Source organism: Pseudophryne corroboree, chromosome 2 (genome assembly GCF_028390025.1).
Source record: "Pseudophryne corroboree isolate aPseCor3 chromosome 2, aPseCor3.hap2, whole genome shotgun sequence".
Taxonomy (NCBI): Eukaryota; Metazoa; Chordata; class Amphibia; order Anura; family Myobatrachidae; genus Pseudophryne; species Pseudophryne corroboree.
In genome coordinates, this window is record NC_086445.1 from 233833515 (window position 1) to 233855472 (window position 21958).

Consider the following 21958-nt stretch of genomic DNA (forward strand, 5'->3'; position numbering starts at 1 on the left):
CTGCTCGGGCTCCTCCTGGGTGTCAGACGCCCCGACGCCATTAACGGCGCCCCCGCTCGTCGGTTTTCAAACCCCTCTCCACGCCCTTCCCGGTCCTTTTCAGTTTGGGTCCACACAGACATCCGTCTCGGCGGCTTATATGACGCCCGGCGGGGCGCTTTCGGTAGCAGCGCAGCAAGGCTTCGCGGGGAGCCAGTCCTTCCCCGGGGGTTTTGCGTGGCCTCCGGCTCCAGCATTCCCCTTAGCCGCCAGCATGCCTTCCATGGGCTTCATGACGGTGTCCGGCACACAGTTTTCCCCGCACGGGGCCAGCGCGGGCGCCGGCGTGCAGTCCACGTGGTCGGTCGGTGGCCCCCGAGTCGCGGTGCCCTTGCCGGCCTTTGCGGGCCTGCAGTCAGGGCAAGCACCGGGCGGTGGGTATCAGGTGGCACAGAGTTGGCCCCCTCTCGCGGCGCCCCCTCAGTTCCTTCCGGCGTCATACGGATGGGCGGGGGCGGGCGGCTGCCCGCCGCATACGGCGTGGCGGCCGTCTTACCCCGCGAGTTTCGGTGCAGTGAGCGGGTCAGCCTTTACGCAGTCGATCGGGTACACCTCGGCGGGGGCCCCCTCCCTGCAGCTGCCGGGCGGCCATCCGCCACGGAACGGGGGGACGGGCTCTCCGCCTCCGCATTTGCGGACAAGTGTTAATGATGTTCTGGTTCCCCCGGTGCCGGTTGTCCCCTCTTTTTCTCCCTTGCAGGTTCCGTCTAATTCAGGGGCTACGCCCGTCACGAGGCGAAGGTCACGGACAAGCGCGACTGCGAACGTGGAGGTACGGCCATCAGCGGAGGCGGGTGCAGCGGACGACGCGGTTCCGGGTCCTTCAAACTCCGGTGAGCTAAATATTCCTTTACACGTTTCAACTTGTAGTTCCTCGTCTTCTAGCAGCGTATCATCCGGCTCTCCGCGGCGCCCGCGTAAATTAGCTAGGCTCATCGCGCGGCGAATGGCCAAGGAGGCGCACAAGGTGGCCGCTCCTGCGCAGGTGGTCCCCTCCGACCCTCCCCGTTACGGCGAGATGGTACATTGCGCCAACACGGCAGTGACAAGAGGGGTTCGTAAGCGCATGCGGGAAAAAATACGTAAGGGGAAGTATGTAGACATATTCACCCTTACAGAGGAAATGCGGCAGGGTTTTGACGCGGCCAAGAAACCGGGTGGTATTGGGGAAAATGCGTTTCGCAATTTTCACCAGTGGCTGCGTGGGTTTTTGGTGTTCATGGCTTGCTACACGGAATCGCGTCCCGCGGAGTATGCCAACTTGGTGAAATATTTGTTTTTAGTACACGATATGTACTTAAAATCCAAGGGTTCCGCGTGGCGGGATTACGACGAGAAGTTTTGTCGCAATCAGGATGGCAACCCCACCCTGCCCGCGGGTTTTAAGGATGTTGAGGTGTGGTTGGAGGTCACGCAGCAGGTCAAACCCACCCCGGACGTCACGGCCAAGAAGCCCGGGGCGGCCGGGGCGGTGGCTTCTCGATTGACGGGAAAAGGCAAGTGCTTTGCCTACAACGACGGCAAATGCGGCAAAGGAACGGGCTGTCGTTTTCGCCACTCATGCAGGTTGTGCGGAGCCAGTCACCCGGCCAAGGAATGCACCGCGGCGACAGGCGGTAAGCCTGCCGCTTCCACCGAGGCCGGTGGAATTGGCAAGTAAGGCCTTCTCCCCGATTGTAGTTCCCGAGTTGCAGCGCTGGCTTACCTTGTACCCCGATGAGTCGGCGGCATCGTTTCTCTTGCAGGGCTTTCAGCACGGTTTTCGTTTGCCAATCCCGGATTCGGTGTATGTGGTTGCACGCCAGAATTTGAGATCGGCTCGGGAATTCCCGCAGGAAGTCCGGCGGAAGGTTGACGGGGAGATTGGGCTGGGGCGCATGGCTGGGCCCTACGCCCTTTTCCCCGTTGCCCTCCTTGTGCATTTCCCCAGTAGGGGTAGTGCCCAAGAAGGCCATAGGTAAGTTTCGTTTGATACAGCACTTGTCGCACCCGCCGGGGCTGTCGGTCAACGACGCTATCCCGGAAGCCCAATGCAGAGTTCGATATCAGTCGTTTGACGACGCGCTGCGATTAGTGCGGGATTGTGGTCCGGGGAGTCTGTTGGCAAAATTGGACGTGGAGTCGGCCTTTCGGCTACTCCCGCTACACCCAGATTCCCTGCGGTTTCTGGGTTTCAAAATAGGGGGCGAATTCTACGTCGATCGGTGTCTCCCCATGGGTTGCTCTGTCTCCTGCGCCTACTTTGAGTGCTTTAGCACGTTTTTGCACTGGTGCGTCCAGACCGCCTCCGGGCAGATGGGGGTGGCTCACTACCTGGATGACTTTCTTTTTGTAGGCCCCGGAGACAGTTCGGTCTGTGGGGACATTCTCTCGGTGGCCAGGTCGTTATTCTGCGCTTTAGGGGTACCGGTTGCGCAGGATAAGTGCGAGGGTCCTTGCACTTGTCTTAGCTATTTAGGTATCGAGATTGACACGGTAGGGGGGTGCTGTCGCTTGCCCGAGGATAAGGTGCGGAAACTATTGGGTTTGATTACAGACTGTTTAGGAAAACGCAGGGTTCGGCTTAAACAGGTGCAGTCCTTGCTTGGTTCTCTCAATTTTGCGTGTCGGATTATCCCCATGGGTAGGATTTTCTGTCGCAAACTTGAGCGGGCCACCGCGGGGACGGTTCGACAGAATCACTCCGTGTACCTTTCCCGCGAGATCAAGGATGATTTGCGGATTTGGGTCTCGTTCCTGGTGTCCTTCAACAGGGAAGTGTTGTGGCCCGCTCCTTGTTGTTCCAGTAAGCAGCTGCAGTTGTTCACGGATGCTTCAGGCAGTCGAGGTTTCGGCGCGTTCTTCGCTGGCTCATGGTGCGCTGCGGCCTGGCCGGCATCTTGGGTAACGCGTGGGTTTACCAAGAACCTGCTTCTGCTGGAATTGTTCCCGATCTTAGTGGCGCTTGAGTTATGGGCCGGACGGTTCGCAAATAGGGACATTTTGTTTCTTTGCGACAACTTAGGGGTAGTGCATGCGATTAATAACCAGCGTTCCTCATCTCCGCAGGCGCTGCGATTGCTAAGGCATTTAGTGTTGGTTTGTTTGCAGCGCAATATTAATTTTAGGGCTCGCCACGTACCTGGAGTTGACAATGGAATTGCGGATGCATTGTCCCGGTTCCAGTTTGACAGATTCAGGACGTTGGTTCCGGGAGCGGAGGCAGAGGGGTTACAGTGCCCACCTTCTGTCTGGCAGATGGTCGAAGCGGTCTAACGGCGTTGGCCAGGTGTGCACTGGCTCCCTCTACGCTACGAGCGTATGATGCTGCATGGCGGGATTGGTCAGCCTTTCAGAGTAGGTACGGGGTAGCAGGTGAGTCCTCGGCCGACGCCCTGTTGACCTTTGTTTGGGAGCATTACCAAAACGGTAGGTCAAAAGCGGCCATGGCTACTGCCCTTGCGGGCATCGCCTTTCACTCGCGACTCCACGGGACAACGGACCCCACGGGGTCGTTTGTCCTTTCCAGAGCGCTGAAAGGTTGGGCTAGGTTGCACCCGGCGCCTGCGGATTCACGTAGGCCTATAACGTTGCAGCTGCTAGCGGAATTGCTGCGTGTGCTACCTCGGATTGCGTCCTCGGAATTTGAGGTGGCATTGTTTAGTAGCGCGTATGCCCTTGCCTTTTTCGGGGCTTTTCGGGTGAGCGAGCTAGTGGCGAGCAGCAAGGCGTCCCGGGAATCGGGTCTGCTCTACGAGAATGTGCGCTTGCAGGAGGGCCTGTTGCTCTGTAGGATTGTGCGGTCCAAGACAGATCAAACAGGTCGGGGTCGCTGGTTGTCCTTGGAGGCTCAGGGAGGTATGGGCGTTTGCCCGCTGCGGTTGACGCAAGAGTATGTGCGGTTAAGACCTCCGGGGGGCAACCAGTTGCTGGTGCACGCGCAGTTGGACCCTCTGACAAAGTTTCAGTTCTCATCGGTGTTCAAGAAATGTTTGACGGCGTTGGGCTTGCAGGAGGCGGACTTCGGTACTCATTCCTTTCGGATTGGGGCGGCTACCCATGCGGCGGCCGCTGGTTCATCACCAGCGGCTATTCGGGAGTTGGGTCGCTGGAAGTCGGCCTCCTATAAGTCCTATGTCCGTATAGATAAGTTATAAGTGCGCCTGTTGCGCTAACCCAAAAACGTGTTTACTCGTCGGTTTTTGAACGCTTACCGTTCAGGAATCGAGGGTGTGAAGCGAATTTTTAAAATTTTTCCTCCGAGGGGGCCTAATTTCAATTGGCTGTTCTACCAAGGTCCACGGGAGGTTTTTTGAGTTTTCTCCTTCACTTGGGTTTTATTGGTTACGTTGTGTTTAAGTTACAGATTATGTGCATAATCTGACATTAGGATATTTTCTTTTACAGCTGTCAGCAATTTTGGAGACCACATATGGATGGTTGGTCATTCATATGTTTTTTGGGCGGAGAAACATCCCATGGCATCTAGGGCGACTGAGATTTTTGGGTCCCGGCAATTTAGATGGTTAGGTGTTAGGGGCATGTTATGGGGTGATTTGTTGCGCGTCCTTTTTTCTAGGGAGCGCCGCTGGGGTCGCCCCAGTTGTATTATCATTCATCTGGGTGGTAATGATCTGGGCCGAGTTAAAGGCATAGACTTGATTTTGTCTATAAAGGCGGATGTGGTGGCGATACGTTGTCACTGGCCTGGGGTATGCATTGTCTGGTCGGAAATGGTGCCCCGTTTCCATTGGCGTGGTGCGGTGCGTTTCTCGGCGCTGGAGAAAGCACGCAAAAAGGTGAACTCGACGGTGTCTCTGTTTGTCAAGGCCATAGGCGGAGTGGCAATTAAGCATCCTCTGCTGGTGCTGCGGAACAGGCAGTTCTATAGAGACGATGGGGTTCACCTTTCTCCGGAAGGAGTGCAGTTTTTTCTGGAAGATATTTTCGGTCTTTTTCGTTAGAGCTAGTTAGTTTCTGGTTGGTTAAGGTTCTGTTTGCGGATGGCGGTGGCGGTTTGGAAAACCTTGGTGGCGGGAAATCGCTGCCAACCAGCTGTCACACAGGCATAAGTGGTCATTGTGGGGCTCCCTCTTTAAATGGACGGCAGGTGTGTCCTTTTCTTGCGGTTGGACATTTAGACGTTCCCCTGCGGGAACCGAACGTTTGCCAGAGAAAGAGGGGTAAGGCCAGCACAATGCGGGTTATGCGGGAAGGAGGCGGGGTATGTGTACTCCCCTCCTTGGTTTGGTGGTTTGTCATCTAGGTGACGGGTGCTGGTGTTTGGCAGCGGTTTTCTGTTTGCCATCCTCCAAACTAAAGTTAATATATATTCAATTCAATTCTAATTCGGCCTCAATTATTAGTTTAAAGAGTTGGTCAGCGATTAATAAACATCGTCTGACCTTTAACTCCAGCTACTGTGTCCGTGTCTTTATTTCAGTGTGTGGTGTGGTTTTATTTAGTGATAAGCTAGCTTAAGTAAAAGGTTTATGTAATCACAATAAAGTTATGAGCGGCTTAGATAAGCTGAAGGCTGCATAAGCCTGAGGCCATATAAGCGATCAACTTTTTGTGATTGGTTGTTAAATGACTAAGCAGTTGCTAGGCAGATCAGTTTTCCCGGTTGGTTTTTTCCTATTGGTTTAAGGGGTTGTGCATCAGGATGAAGAGGAGGGTCTTAGGTTAGTATATAGGGGGTGGCCATCTTGCTAGACTCCCTCTTGCCTTTCAGTTTATGCCCGCCCGCCCTCCCAGAATGCGTCTACGTTTTTTGTTCTTGCTGTGGGCTATTGAAAGCCAGATTGGCGGGAAATCGCTGCCAACCAGCTGTCACACAGGCATAAGTGGTCATTGTGGGGCTCCCTCTTTAAATGGACGGCAGGTGTGTCCTTTTCTTGCGGTTGGACATTTAGACGTTCCCCTGCGGGAACCGAACGTTTGCCAGAGAAAGAGGGGTAAGGCCAGCACAATGCGGGTTATGCGGGAAGGAGGCGGGGTATGTGTACTCCCCTCCTTGGTTTGGTGGTTTGTCATCTAGGTGACGGGTGCTGGTGTTTGGCAGCGGTTTTCTGTTTGCCATCCTCCAAACTAAAGTTAATATATATTCAATTCAATTCTAATTCGGCCTCAATTATTAGTTTAAAGAGTTGGTCAGCGATTAATAAACATCGTCTGACCTTTAACTCCAGCTACTGTGTCCGTGTCTTTATTTCAGTGTGTGGTGTGGTTTTATTTAGTGATAAGCTAGCTTAAGTAAAAGGTTTATGTAATCACAATAAAGTTATGAGCGGCTTAATATAACCAGTCCTGGGCTAGCAACATACAAGGTCAATGAATCATCGGGCACAGCTCAGTCAGTACAGGATTTGGGAGTCAAGTGAGTCACTGAGAGGGCACCCATCCTGCTTTAATTACTGCAGAGAAGGACCACCTCAATCATAGTGTGCTTCAGGTTAAATTGTGTGCACAAACTTTTCGTGCCTGGCCAGTACCAATAAACTGTTTATTAGGTACTTGATAAGTATTTAGTATAGATCTATATATTTGCTAAATGTTTTTTATTCCTTTGAGTTTACTAACCATACTTTATTTACAGTAGCGGATTTTGCCAAGGGCAAGCAGGACTTTTGCCCGGGGCGCCGCCTTCCGGAGGGCGCTGGCGCCTTCCGGAGGGCGCCGCACCATGGCAAGATCTGCTGCTGCTGTGGTGCCCCCCGCTGCCCCGCTGTGAAGGGAAACTAGACGCTACGCGTCTAGTTTTCCTTCCTGGAGAGGACCTTAACTGTAATGATGTGCGGTGCGCGTTGACGTCATCGCGCACCGCACAGCAAAAGTCCTCTCCACGAAGGGAACTAGACGCTTAGCGTCTAGTTTTCCTTCGTGGAGAGGACCTTTGCTGTGCGGTGCGCGATGACGTCATCGCGCACCGCACATCCTACTACAGTGCAGGGGGCGGAACTGGCCACGCCCCATGTATGAAGCCACACCCCCTAATGCCGCCCGGGGCGCAAGAAGCCCCGGAACTGGCCCTGTTTATTTATAGTAAGAAGACGGAAGCAGCTGCAGAAAAATTAAATCTTTATTTGAGTCAGCTGTGAGCATATAAATGCCATTGTGAATAATTTTCTGTAACAGCAAATTATTATTATTTTCCATTGTATTTTGTTCTTGTATTATCACAGTATTGCTTATCGCTTTTGAAAGTGGTATTTAGTTGCCCTAGAAGTGTGACTCATTTCATAAAAACTTTATTTGCCTATCCTTGAACTTTTGTGCCAGAAAAGGAATTACCTACTTTCACCTCTCTGCCTCAAGAAGAGAACCTGTGTAATAAGAAAGATAACCGATGTGACATGATGTAGTGTAGATTTAAAAGGTGAGTGTCGGATGCAGTGACGATTGCAGAGAGGATTTATTTGCAAAGTAACTGAAAGTCATGGGCCATTTGGGGGGTAATGGAGATTGGCAGTAAAAATGCAGGTGTGTCAGGACCACTTTCGTGGCATGCCTCTGCCAACATTTTTGATCCCATACACCAGAGGTTCCCAAACTGTGTGCCGTGTCTCCCTGGGGTGCCTCGGGACACTTGAAGGGGTGCCCTGGGTTGGTGGTCCAGGACCAATTCAAATTATTCATGGTCAATATAATAGGCAAAACCAGTGCTGGTGGCTTCCAGTCATAAAATATGTGGCCAAACAGAAGCAAATCTTGTCCCTTACCACACAACTGACCCTAAGGATGACATATAAACGCGATCTACTTAATGTAATATTTCTTTCTAAATTTCTCAATAAGAAATTTTTGGCCTAGGGGTGCCGTGAAAAAAATTCTTATATTCTAGGGCGCCGTGATTCAAAAAAGTTTGGGAACCACTGCCATACACAGTAACAGCAGATCCGGTGTCTCACTTCCTGCGGCCATCCTACATAAATGTAGGTCTACTCAGGAATTCAATAATAGACTGATCTGCTGGCCATCACTGTGTATCTGTATGCAGCCTCTGGGACTCATGTAGCTGCCGGTATTCACTATACTATTCAATAAAAAAATTGGTTCCAGCCTTTCTATAACAAAAATATATGTTTGACAGTTCATAAAAGTTTAATATATTACACAATATTGCTTTCTTCCAGCTTCCGCAAACATAGAAATATTATTTGTTCGTACATGGGGATTGCTCTATAGGTACTCGAGGCATAAGTTTCCAAATTGTGTTAGAGAATGAGTCCTGCTTTACTCTGTGTATGGTGTATCAGTCAGTAAATTAGTCTGTGTATTGTATTTTGGTCACTACAATGCTGTATTGTTTATTGCCCACTAGAATTCTCTGCATATTGTTTATCTGTCAATGCAATGCTCTCTATTTTATAATAGCATCTACTAAATTAGATGTGGCTGGTAGGTACTTGTCCTTGTTTTTAGCTTTTTAATATAATAATTTTTCATACACTGCATTGACAATTTAAACCCCTCCCACATTCAACACTCCTTGCCTGTAGGGTTTTTGTTGTGTCCATTTTCAATTGCAGTGCACTGGTAGAATAACTGGAGCCACTGCTTGCTCCATTGGTTGAAAGTTGCAAAAAGTGTGGCACAGTCAAGCAAATTCTATTTTCTATTCTTTTGAAACTATATTTGATTCACTAAAATGTCAAGGCCCTTAGGAATTGCTTAGATTAATTGGAAGATAACCTACATCCTAACTGCTCTGATTTACAGTGGGGATTGAAAGTTTGGGCACCCCAGGCAAAAATTCCATTTAATGTGCAAAAAGAAGCCAAGGAAAGATGTAAAAATCTCCAAAAGGCATCAAATTACAGATTAGACATTCTTATACCATGTCAAAAAAAAGTTTGATTTTATTTCCATCATTTACACTTTCAAAAGAACAGAAAACAAAAAATGGCGCCTGCAAAAGTGTGGGCACCCTGCAGAGTTAATACCTTGTACTGCCCCCTTTGGCAAGTATCACAGCTTGTAAACGCTTTTTGTAGCCAGCCAAGAGTCTTTCAATTCTTGTTTGGGGTATCTTCGCCCATTCTTCCTTACAAAAGTCTTCCAGTTCTTTGAGATTCCTGGGCTGTCTGTGATGCACTGCTCTTTTAAGGTCTATCCATAGATTTTCAATTATGTTGAGGTCAGGAGATTGTGAAGGCCATGGCAAAACCTTCAGTTTACGCCTCTTGATGTAATCCACCGTGGATTTTGAGGTGTGTTTAGGATCATTATCCATTTGTAGAAGCCAGCCTCTCTTTACCTTCAGCTTTTTCACAGATGGCATCAAGTTAGCGTCCAAAATTTGCTGGAATCTTATTGAATCCATTTTTCCTTCTACTCGTGAAATGTTCCCTGTGCCACTGGCTGCAATACAACCCCAAAGCATGATTGTTCCACCCCCATGCTTAACAGTTGGACAGAGGTTCTTTTCATTAAATTCTGTGCCCTTCCTTCTCCAAACGTACCTTTGCTCATTCCGGCCAAAAAGTTCTATTTTAACCTCATCGGTCCACAGAACTTTATTCCAAAATGCATCAGGCTTGTCTATATGTTTATTTGCAAACTTCAAATGCTGATTTTTGTGGTGAGGATGTAGAAGAGGTTTTCTTCTGATGACTCTTCCATGAAGACCATATTTGTACAAGTATCTCTTTATAGTGGAATAGTGTACCACAACTCCAGTGTCTGCCAGATCTTCCTGGAGGGATCGTGCAGTCAAACGTGGATTTTGACTTGCTTTTCTCACAATCCTGCGAGCTGTTCTGTCTGATATTTTTCTTGGTCTTCCAGATCTTGCTTTAACTTCCACTGTTCCTGATGACTGCCGTTTCTTAATTACATTCCGAACAGAGGATATGGGCATCTGATAACGCTTTGCTATCTTCTTATAGCCTTCTCCTACTTTGTGAGCGTCAACTAGTCTCAGTTTCAGTGTTCTACACAACTGCTTAGAGGAACCTATGGTGCTGATTGTTGAAGCAAGGTCAGATGAGTCTGGGCTTTTAAAACCTTTGAGATTGACATCACCTGGTCTTTCCAGACGATGATTGAGAACAATCCATGACACTGCCAGGTCTCAGCTGTCCAAAGGGGGCAGTACAAGGTATTAACTCTGCAGGGTGCCCAAACTTTTGCAGATGCCATTTTTTGTTATCTGTTCTTTTGATAGTGTAAATGATGGAAATAAAATCAAACTTTTTTTTGACATGTTATAAGAATGTCTAATCTGTAATTTGATGCCTTTTGGAGATTTTTCCATCTTTCCTTGGCTTCTTTTTGCACATTAAAATGAATTTTTGCCTGGGGTGCCCAAACTTTCGATCCCCACTGTATGTATGGGCTGTTCTGCCATACAGCAGCTTGGGCATATGTCTCAACTGAAGGGAATGCTGGGAAATATGTCCAGCTTGGTACTGAGCAATTGTGAGATGGTGCCACTTTTGCTTGTAACAATGGAGGGACATTTTTTCAGGATAGAGAAGAGGTTGAGGGGTATCTTGTAGAACTTCAGTGACACAAGGTCCAAGTCCTGAAACTTAAGGCCCATATAGACGGGCCGATGCGGGAGAGATGTGTGCTGAGCGAACCGCTCAGCACACATCTCTCCCGCCGCTCAGCACAGCGCGATCTGTGCTGAGCGTGCGGGGGGAAATGGGGGGTCGCTCATTTCATCCAGCGGGTGAAGTGAGCGACCCGCTAGATTGGCCTGCATGCAGGCCAATCTAGCACCAGCGAGAGCGATGCGCGGGGCTGCGCATCGCTATCGCTGTAGGGGGTACACACGGAGCGATAATGCTCAAATTCTAAGCAATCTAGTCAGATTGCTTAGAATATCGCTCCGTGAGTACCCCCCTTAAGGATTGGAATGTTGGGAGACAACATCACTGTCTGAGTTGAGTGACCTAGAGTAGAATATTTGTGAAGTCATACTGTAATGTTATATTTTAACTCTTGTGTCTGGTGTACTTGCAGATATGAAGGTACTGCAAAATTTAGTACGATCAGCAAGCCCAAGAGCTCACATGGTGTCAGACTGCATGGAACATGCTGTGACTGCTATCTACCCCTGGACAAGATACTCTCCTGGATGGGACTGCAAGCTCTACTTACTCCCCATCTCCTACCTCCCTACTGTCATATCTGATTATTTGCTGTGTCGCTCAGCACCCAAACCAGCTTGTATGTGATTGTCATCAGTGGATGTAGTCAGAATCCCGGCATTTACTATCCTGACTGTCACAATTCTGATGGTCAAAATACCAACCATGGGTTTTAGGGTTAGGCAGTAGAGGGAGGGTTAGGCAGCACGAGGGGATGGTTAGGGTTAGACTGCTGAAGGGGACAGTTAGGTTTAGGCTACTGAAAGGGTAGGTTAGGAATGGGGTTAGAATACTTACCAATATTTGTGGGGATTTTCTAGGAAAAAGAATGTTTATTTCCATACCAATAAAATAGTTTATTAGTAATTGCTAAATGTAATTCACATATGAATTTATAATAATGGGCACAATGACAGAGCAAAAAAATCTAAACCAATCCATTCAAATAGATACAAATAACAAAAATATATAACAAAAAAATGTTTGTTTTTTTTCAAAACAATTTTTATTGAGACATCATGGATTGTACATATAAAGATAATGTAGGTACATTAGTATTTGTAATGAAAAAAATTCACAGTTGTGTGTTGTACAATTAAGTCACATAGTGTCATAATAAAGTAATAAAAGATGATACACAGTATATAATCAGTCATTGGAGTCACTCGTGTTAATATGAATAATACAGGTAGCCCTAAGGGGAGCCGCCATCAATCATTAGTCCTCAAGCTAAGATGTAGGTTATAAAATCTCATCTGTATGAACTAATAAAAGATTTAATTTTAAATATTTTGTTGTGTTTCTAACAGTAGTCATAAAACTGGATAGTATAATTCATAAGAGTAAATCCAATTCAGGTCACTTATATTATGGGATGTACTGTCTCTATTAAAGCTTGGGGAGAGATAAAATTGTGAGAGATACAGTACCAACCAATCAGCTTCTGCCATTTTTCAAACACAGAATGTAAAATGCAAGGTAGAAGCTGATTAGGTAGTACTTTATATCTCACAATTTTATCTCTCTCCCAGCTTTGATAAATACAACTTAATTATCTTTAAATATATATTGTACATGCAAACTACAACCAAATGGTTTACATGTTTTTTATATACAGTACATTGTTGCAGCAACAGTTTGTAGAGTGTTCAGTGCGCAAATAGAGCAGCTATAACAAGTAAGAATCCCAAGAAGGTTCCCTCATCCCTTCAACAAAAGGATGCAAATAAAAAGTTTGGGAAACCACTCATGCAGGGTGTAGTAGGGTATGCCGGCGGTCGGGCTCCCAGCGACCAGCATACTGGCGCCGGGAGCCCAACCGCCGGCTTACCGACAGTGTGGCGAGCGCAAATGAGCCCCTTGCGGGCTCGCCACGCTGCAGGCACGGTGGGCTATTTTATTCTCCCTCCAGGGGGGTCGTGGACCCCCACGAGGGAGAATAAGTGTCGGTATGCCGGCTGTCGGGATTCCTGCGCCGGTATACTGTGCGCCGGGATCCCAACAGCCGGCATACTGAAGACCACCCCTCATGCAGCCCTAATAGTTCTATATAATTTAAACAAAGGTCACCATATCCTTTAGTAGCTTTGTAAATCTCAATTCCTTACGGATATATGGTGGAATTTCCAGAAAGATAGGAGGAAAAGAGCAAATATAGGGCCTAATTCAGACCTGATCGCAAAAGCAAAGTCTTTCTCTAATGGGCAAAACCATGTGCACTGCAGGTGGGGCAGATATAACATGTGCAGAGAGTTAGACTTGGGTGTGTTGTTTAGTTTCTGTGCAAGGTAAATACTGGCCGCTTTATTTTTACACTGCAATTTAGATTTCAGTTTGAACACACCCCACCCAAATCTAACTCTCACTGCACATGTTATCGGCTGTCGCTGGGCAACGACTAGAAGAAAGAAGAAAGTGATGGCTAGCGCGATCGCAAGAAGATTGACAGTGGGGAGGCATTCCGGGGCGGATACTCACCGTTTTCCAGGCGCGGAGATCCGAACGCAGGTGTGTCCACCAGGCATTTGGAGGGCGTTTGTCTGACGTCAATTCCGGGACCTTCATCGCTGGATCCATCGCACAGGGTAAGTAACTGCAGGGCTAGTCTTCTTTTACAGGAAACTTTTTTAGCATGAATTACCCCCATTGTTTTACCCATCAGAGAAAAAGTTTGCCGTTGTGATCAGGTCTGAATTAGACCCATAGTGAAGCACAGTTTTACTCCACAATAAAACAGCACATATACCTAAAACAATTAAATATCCATCAAAGCATGTGGAAGTCCTCAGGTGGCTGAAAGGTAAGAATTACCAGTTAGTAGACAGACCGGTCAACAGGCAGTTCTTGCAAGCATGTGGGGGATATTCAATCCCTGTGTTGATCCCGGGTTCTTCTACATACACAGTATCTATCTTGGCAATGCGATATCTGCAACAATTAAGTGCAGAGAGAAATGCAGTACAGTTCCTGAGAATGCAGAAGGTATTTGAGACTGTGGCTATGCAGAACTAGATGACTAAAAGTCCTTGCCAAATTCCGGAGTTGAAAAGTCCGTGCCACAGCTAACCGCTGTAATGAGGAACAAGCAAGTACTGCCCAGTAGGTGGTTGACAGGAGACTGGGATAGGCACTGATACACTGAGGTTGAAGAAATGTAATTAGAATTGCTAGAGATTACCGGATGGAACCGGTATGAAGAACGATGTGCTGAACCACTGGAGCGACGGTTCAATGGTGAGCATCGATAAATACTGTGATCCGATGTTGTGTAGAAGGATATGCAGGGCGATATAGGAATACCGCTGGAGAGGACGTGAAGCACCACTGTAGGCAGATGGTAACACCAAGCACTGCTGGAAGCGATAGAACTCTGGAAGCTGGAAGCCAGTGACAACTGTACCATAGAAGCTAGTGAGCGATGCTGTAGATATTGGAAGTGGCAACGATACCAGAACACCGCTGGAAGCTGGGAGCAGAGTAGGTCCAAAGCTGGAAGCCGATGTCAGGATCGCAGTAGATAGCCAGGAAGCAGAGCTGGAACACTGCAGGAGTCAGGCTGCACCGCAGGGTGGTATTTGGTGCCAGTCTCTTGGAGAAGCTGAATCACAGGAGCTGGAATACCTGGAAAGTCAAGCTGTAAATTCACCAAACAGGAGAGACATGTATGCAAGGATTGACGACCAAAGCACTGACGATTATCCAGCCCTGGGGCAGGATATTTATACCAGCTGGTGAGCTTGGATTGGCTGGATAATTAAGGCAGAGTCCAGACAGCAGTGGAGAACAACATGTGATGAGAAACAAACATGGCTGCGCCCATGTTTGAAGCTGGAGGGAAAGTCTGTTTGTACTTTACATGTGGTAATCTGTAGTATTGGCGGCGGAGGGCAGGAGACGCCATACTTAAACCAAATGGATATTTTGTATAATGTTGCAATGCCAGCGCTGCTGCGATTACTGAAGAGAACTTTGAGACACAGACATGCAGTGCGCTGCCCGCAGACAGAGCAGGTGGAATCCAGGCCTGATACGCCGGGCCAGTCTCAGGATGCACTTAGCAGGTACATAATGGGGGCTAATAACCCAGATCGTGACACGTTTCATGAATCTCTGTTGCGTCCGGCCAATCACAAACCATTCCTAAAACATTACTTCCAGTATCCCTATGGTAACCAGTCTGTGCTGATACGTCACTTCCAGTCTGTGTTATGACAACGCATCTCCTACGGATTTGTTTTATTTTTTCAATATAGGGCTGAAACCACACAACCAAAGGGTGTTCCCAGCTGCTGCCATCTTTTTTAGGAGTAGGATGCCTTTACGGTCTCTCCGTCCACTGTGATCGTGCTTGAAAGTATGTTCAGCAGCGGGACATCCCAAATACATGGACTGCTGATTCTAATAACTGCACATTCTCATCTAAACTGGGGTTTCCTTATGTTGGGCATACCTCAACAAAAGATACTAACAATATTAGAGCATCAGTCATAATAAATCAATTTAGCAGTAAGAAGTAGCAACAGTTCCAGTGGTACACACGGTGAAACTATTCCAATAATGATAAAGTGCAGAAATGCTCAAAGTGAAACAGTGGGAATGTAGAGGCACTATATAAACCACTTAACCTCAAAGTCGAGGTTTAAGCCTCTTGGCTTTAAGGTAGCTAATTCAAAGATGGTTTTCATCTCTGCCTTGGCAAATTGGCTTGGTAGATCTCTCTGACGCCAATGGCCCTTAATCCACTGCAGCCCTAAGAATCGCTTTATGTCTGATGTGCAGCTATTGTGGCATTGCTTAAAATGACTGGACAAAGCATGCTTTTCCGTACCTCCCTGAATGAAATACACTGCTCAAAAAAATAAAGGGAACACTAAAATAACACATCCTAGATCTGAATGAATGAAATATTCTTATTAAATACTTTGTTCTTTACATAGTTGAATGTGCTGACAAACAAATCACACAAAAATTATCAATGGAAATCAAATTTATTAACCCATGGAGGTCTGGATTTGGAGTCACACTCAAAATTAAAGTGGAAAAACACACTATAGGTTGATCCAACTTTGATGTAATGTCCTTAAAACAAGTCAAAATGAGGCTCAGTAGTGTGTGTGGCCTCCCTACAACGCCTGGGCATGCTCCTGATGAGGTGGCGGATGGTCTCCTGAGGAATCTCCTCCCAGACCTGGACTAAAGCATCCGCCAACTCCTGGACAGTCTGTGGTGCAACGTGGCATTGGTGGATGGAGCAAGACATGATGTCCCAGATGTGCTCAATTGGATTCAGGTCTGGGGCCAGTCCATAGCATCAATGCCTTCGTCTTGCAGGAACTGCTGACACACTCCAGCCACATGAGGTCTAGCATTGTCGTGCATTAGGAGGAACCCAGGGCCAACCACACCAGCATATGGTCTCACAAGGGGTCTGAGGATCTCATCTCGGTACCTAATGGCAGTCAGGCTACCTCTGGCGAGCACATGGAGGGCTGTGCGGCCCCCCAAAGAAATGCCACCCTACACCATTACTAACCCACTGCCAAACTGGTCATGCTGGAGGATGTTGCAGGCAGCAGAACATTCTCCTTGGCGTCTCCAGACTCTGTCACGTCTGTCACATGTGCTCAGTGAGAACTTGCTTTCATCTGTGAAGAGCACAGGGCGCCAGTGGCGAATTTGCCAATCTTGGTGTTCTCTGGCAAATGCCAAACGTCCTGCACCATGTTGGGCTGTAAGCACAACCCCCACCTGTGGACATCGGGCCCTCATACCACCCTCATGGAGTCTGTTTCTGATCGTTTGAGTAGACACATGCACATTTGTGGCTTGCTGGAGGTCATTTTGCAGGGTTCTGGCAGTGCTCCTCCTGTGCTCCTTGCACAAAGGCGGAGGTAGCAGTCCTGCTGCTGGGTTGTTGCCCTCTAACGGCCTCCTCCACGTCTCCTGATGTACTGGCCTGTCTCCTGGTAGCGCCTCCATGCTCTGGACACTAAGCTGACAGACCCAGCAAACCTTCTTGCCACAGCTCGCATTGATGTGCCATCCTGGATGAGCTGCACTACCTGAGCCACTTGTGTGCGTTGTAGACTCCGTCTCATGCTACCACTAGAGTGAAAGCACCGCCAGCTTTCAAAAGTGACCAAAACATCAGCCAGAAAGCATAGCAGCTGAGAAGTGGTCTGTGGTCACCACCTGCAGAACAACTCCTTTATTGGGGGTGTCTTGCTAATTGCCTATAATTCCCACCTGTTGTCTATTCCATTTGCACAACAGTATGTGAAATTGATTGTCAATCAGTGTTGCTTCCTAAGTGGACAGTTTGATTTCACAGAAGTGTGATTGACTTGGAGTTACATTGTGTTGTTTAAGTGTTCCCTTTATTTTTTTGAGCAGTGTACTTTCATCAATATCACAAATACGGTGCAACTGTAAACATAGGACATAAAACTACAAAAAAGGCTATTATTATGTAGACTTTAAAGTGCAATTATTTGGAAGAAGAAAAGGTAGGCACTGATATGCAGACAGTAAAGCAAATGTTACACAGTAAATCAGAATATACTGTAAATGTCTCTTCTGATAATATGTTAACCAGTAATGCAATCTCACCAGTTCGGCTTCCAGTGGATATTGGAATGCAAAGATCACAAAAGATGTTGCAGCTTCCAATGTGCAGATAATAATTGGGAAATACCTTTTGGTAACCACGAGTACCTCCTTAGCTAGGCTTCCCATAATATCCCTGTAATCCTGGACACCTATGATTTACACAGGTTCTTTGGCTGGCTATATTCCAGCCTGCATTTCACCTGGTTTTAATTAGCCACAGAATGTTTTAAATCATAGGTGTCCTGTATTAAAGGGATATTATGGCAACCCTACCCATGACTAGTTTTACCATACTATCATTTTAACCACTTGCCTGGCATGGTCGCATCAGATGCGACCACACCAGCAAGTGCTTTATCTGACCTGTTCACACAGGCAGTGCCGTAACTAGCCATTTTAGCGCTGTGTGCAAGAAACGACAGTGGCGCCCCCCCCCCCCCCCCCACACGTAAGACAGGGGCAGTGCGCGCCGCAGGAGCGCGAAAAATGTATAGGGGTGTGGCTTCACGGGGAAGGGGCGTGGCCACAAAATAACAGCAATTCATACTACGGTGCACAGTAGTCTACATTATTCAAATTACGCTGCACAGTAGCGCCACTACACCAGGTAGAGCCCCTTTTATACATTACAGCAGACAGCGTCCCCCTTTTTACACATTGCGGCAGCCAGTCCCCCTCTTTACACATTGCGGCAGCCAGGCCCCCTCTTTACACATTGCGGCAGCCAGGCACCCTTTTTACACATTGCGGCAGCCAGGACCCCATTTTACACATTGCGGCAGCCAGGACCCCATTTTACACATTGCGGCAGCCAGGACCCCCCCTTTTTACACATTACGGCAGCCAGTCCCCCTCTTTACACATTGCGGCAGCCAGGCCCCCTCTTTACACATTGCGGCAGCCAGGCACCCTTTTTACACATTGCGGCAGCCAGACCCCCTTTTTATACATTGTGGCAGCCAGTCCCCCTTTTTACACATTGCGGCAGCCAGTCCCCCTTTTTACACATTGCGGCAGCCAGGCCCCCTTTTTACACATTGCGGCAGCCAGGACCCCATTTTACACATTGCGGCAGCCAGGCCCCCTTTTTACACATTGCGGCAGCCAGACACCCTTTTTATACATTGCGGCAGCCAGGACCCCTTTTTACACATTGCGGCAGATGGTGTCCCCCTGAGAGAGAGAGAGAGAGAGAGAGAGAGAGAAAGGGAGAGAGAAAGAGAGAGAGAGACATACTTACCTTCTCCCCGCTGACAGGCTCCTCGTGCAGCTCCCTCTCGGTGCAGGCTGTGTGAGGTGAGAAGGAGGAGGAGGGAGGGGGAGCAGGGAGCCGCAGCAGCGCTATTTGATTGGTAGTAAGCGCCGCTGCAGCATCCCCCTCTCCTTCTGTATTGGTTGCCTGGCGCTGCTGTGGATGCTGGGATGAAGGAACCGCATCCCAGCATCCATAGCAGCGCCGGGCAGCCAATACAGAAGGAGAGGGGGATGCTGCAGCGGCGCTTACTACCAATCAAATAGCGCTGCTGCGGCTCACTGCTCCCCCTCCCTCCTCCTCCATGAACCCGGCGCTGGTCTCTCTCCTCCAGCGCGGCGCACGGCGCACACAGAGGCGGCATGTAATGAGTCAATTTGACTCATTACATGCCGCTGGCCGTTGCGCCCCCAGGGCAACTGCGCTGTGTGCCAAGCCCCCTTGGCACACACGTAGTTACGGCCCTGCACACAGGATGCGACCAGTCAGATATAAACAGTGTTTGCAGCTGCAGGGAAGAAAAACTTCCCTCCGCTGCTGCTCTTATAGGAACCAGAAGGCCCCTCTGTCTCCCTGCACCCTCCCCCCAGTGTTTGCCGTGCTGCCAATCACTGCTGGGTAAGCACGAGAGGACCCCCCTCCCAGCGGCTGCAGACAATAGCTACCACTGGGAAAGTGTTGATTGACACCCCCCCCCCCCCCCTCTCCTTTCTGTGTACCTGGTGGCTGTCCCAGCTTTTAAAATGAAAGCCGTGATGTTCCGATGGTCACGATGTTCCGATGGTGACGACCGATGTTTGAAATAAAAACTATTTTCTCTTACGTCCTAGTGGATACGGGGGAACTGTACTTTAGTACCGTGGAGTATAGATCGGGTCCACTGGATCCTGGCACTTTAAAACCTTTAGTGTGTGTGCTGGCTCCTCCCTCTATGCCCCTCCTAACAGACTCAGTTTAGAAAAATGTGCCCAAGGAGCGGGTGCATTCCTGTAGAGCTCCAGAGAGTTTCCTTAAGATTTTTTTTTATTTTTTTTTGTTCAGGTAGTACTGGTTGGCAACCAGTCTACCTGCTTCCTGGGACTTAGAGGGGGGACCAAACCAACCTCCTGAGGGTTAATGGTTCGTAATCCCTGCTGACAGGACACTGAGCTCCTGAGGTGCTGTTTCACACACCACACTGTGTGTGCACACAGCAGCAGCAAGCCGCCACCCTCTAACAGATGCCGAAGAGACACAGGTGCGGTGAGTGTTGCAGTTGGCGGCATGTCACACGGCGGTCACGGGCCAGGAGCTCGGTGCCCGTCGTAGACCACACTGGCTTGGAGGAGTTTGTAACTCCACAGGGTGCTCAGCATCTGACATAATATGTTATTTTACTATGTTTAACATGTATACAGCCAGTATAATTTAATAGGGACCGCGCACCATTACGAGGGCGGGCTTCCCAGAGAGCGGAACCAGAGGCGGGAAATGCGCCATTTCCTGCTGCGGATCACAAGGCTGCATGCAAGCTTCTCCACGGACCCAGGCTATTCAGACTCTGTACTGGTACCAGGGGTTCATAGCAGGGGGGGAGCGCATCAGCGGTGGCACATACACATAAACGCTCACTGCCACAGTAGATAGTGTGATCCTTATATACAATTATACACTGCGCTGCTGTGTTTGTGTGCTGGTCCCCTTTCTCTGTGTCACTCCAGGGGCTCTCTAGGGTCTGTGTGGATGTGTTCAATTGGTTTAACTGTACTGTCACTGTAAAATCATGTCTGCTGACAAAGGTATATGTACTGCTTGTAATTCTACCCATTCTTCTGAGGGGTCCCTCATGTGTGAACAGTGTTCATTATCCCCAAGGGGAAGCAGTTCTCAGGCACCTGATTGGTTAGATGCTTTTAAGAGCATGATTCATAATGTTAATTCAGAACTAGCTGCAGCTAGGAAGGAGAGACAGGTGTTAAGATAGTCTGTTGATTGTATGGCTAAAGCTGCAGATAACGGAAAGGCTCCTCAGCCCATTCTGTTGGTTTCACATAAACACTCACTGCCACAAGTGCTCCAGTCTGATTCGGATTCTGACCTGCCTGATGTGGATGACACTGATGATATGGAGGAGGACAGCTCTCTATCACCCGGGGTGGAGGCCCTCATTTATGCTGTGAGGGAGGTTCTTAACATAGCTGATCCAGAGGCAGAACCAGATGAAGAATTGTACTTTAATGTAAAACCAAAATCCTCAGGCACTTTTCCTGTATCAAAGGAATTAAACTCCCTGGCCAGGGAGGCATGGGTAAACCCTGACAAAAAATTCACAACTTCTCAGAGGCTTTTACCCAGCTGATGACAGGAAGGTATGGGGAAAAAAAAGCCCAACAGCCGATACGTCTGTGTCCAGACTGTCTAGAAAATTGGTACTGCCGGTTCCGGGGGCGATATCCCTGAAAGACCCAGCTGACCGTAAAATTGAGACCACTCTCAAAGCAATATATATATAGCAGCAGGTGTAGCACAACATCCCATGATAGTTTGTGGTTGGATTTCAAGGGCAGTGGTCAAGTGGTCTGATAATGTTATTAATGGATTTGACTCGCTGCCCCAGGCTGAGGTTATTACACTACTGCAACATATACAAGATGCTGCAAACTTTATGAGCAAAGCTGCTAAAGAATTGTATCAGATAAATGGCCGAACTACTGCTATGGCGGTTTCGACCTGGAGAGCTCTATGGTTACATCAATGGTCAGCTGATGCTGATTCCAAAAAGGGGGTGGAAAGTCTTCCCTTTACAGGTGATGCCTTGTTTGGTGACAAATTAAATAAATGGATTTCTCAGGCAATGGCGGGTAAGTCTACCTATCTGCCGTCGGTTGCGCCACCTGCTAGGCGCCCTTACTCTGGACCTTCCCTGCAGTCCTTTCATGTGGCGAGGTTCAGAGGCAGAGGCCGGGGAGCCTCCAATGCTCCTAGAGGATCTCGTGGTAAGTCCCGAAAACCTGCAGCTGCAATTTCCTTGGACCAAACCCCCGGAACCTCTACCATAAAGCCTTCCGCGTGACAGTTGGCCTCAACAACAGGGCAACTTTCTGGTAGGTGCTCACCTTTTGTCATGCCAAAGCCGGATGGTTCAGTACGGCCCATCTTAAATCTGAAGGTGTTGAACCCTTATCTGCGGGTATTCAAATTCAAGATGGAATCTCTTCGTGCAGTGGTGTCCAGGCTGGAGGAAGGGGAATTTCTAGTGTCCCTAGATGTCAAGGATGCTTACCTACACATGCCCATGTGGCCTTCTCATCAGGCTTACCTCAGGTTCATCACCTTGGACAACCACTTCCAGGTCCAGGCCTTATTCTTTGGTCTCTACACAGCACCACGGGTCTTCACATAGGTCATTGCGGAGATGATGCTACAACTGCGCAAGATGGGTGTCAACATTGTCCCCTACCTGGACAATCTCCTGATAAAGGAAATGTCCAGGGAACGTCTG

At 48.5% G+C, this 21958-nt stretch overlaps 1 protein-coding gene across 5 annotated transcripts in view; it reads left to right on the forward strand.

Moving 5' to 3' along the window:
• LOC135011413 (retinol dehydrogenase 7-like) overlaps nucleotides 1–11904 on the forward strand; it is a 156988-nt gene extending 145084 nt beyond the window's left edge. For all 5 annotated transcript variants that reach the window (XM_063952461.1, XM_063952459.1, XM_063952458.1 and 2 more), the window contains one exon: nucleotides 10990–11904. In XM_063952461.1, the coding sequence (XP_063808531.1) occupies nucleotides 10990–11204 (215 nt within the window). In that variant the 3' untranslated portion in view covers nucleotides 11205–11904. The remainder of the gene's footprint in view (nucleotides 1–10989) is intronic.
• The last annotated feature ends 10054 nt before the right edge of the window (nucleotides 11905–21958 follow it).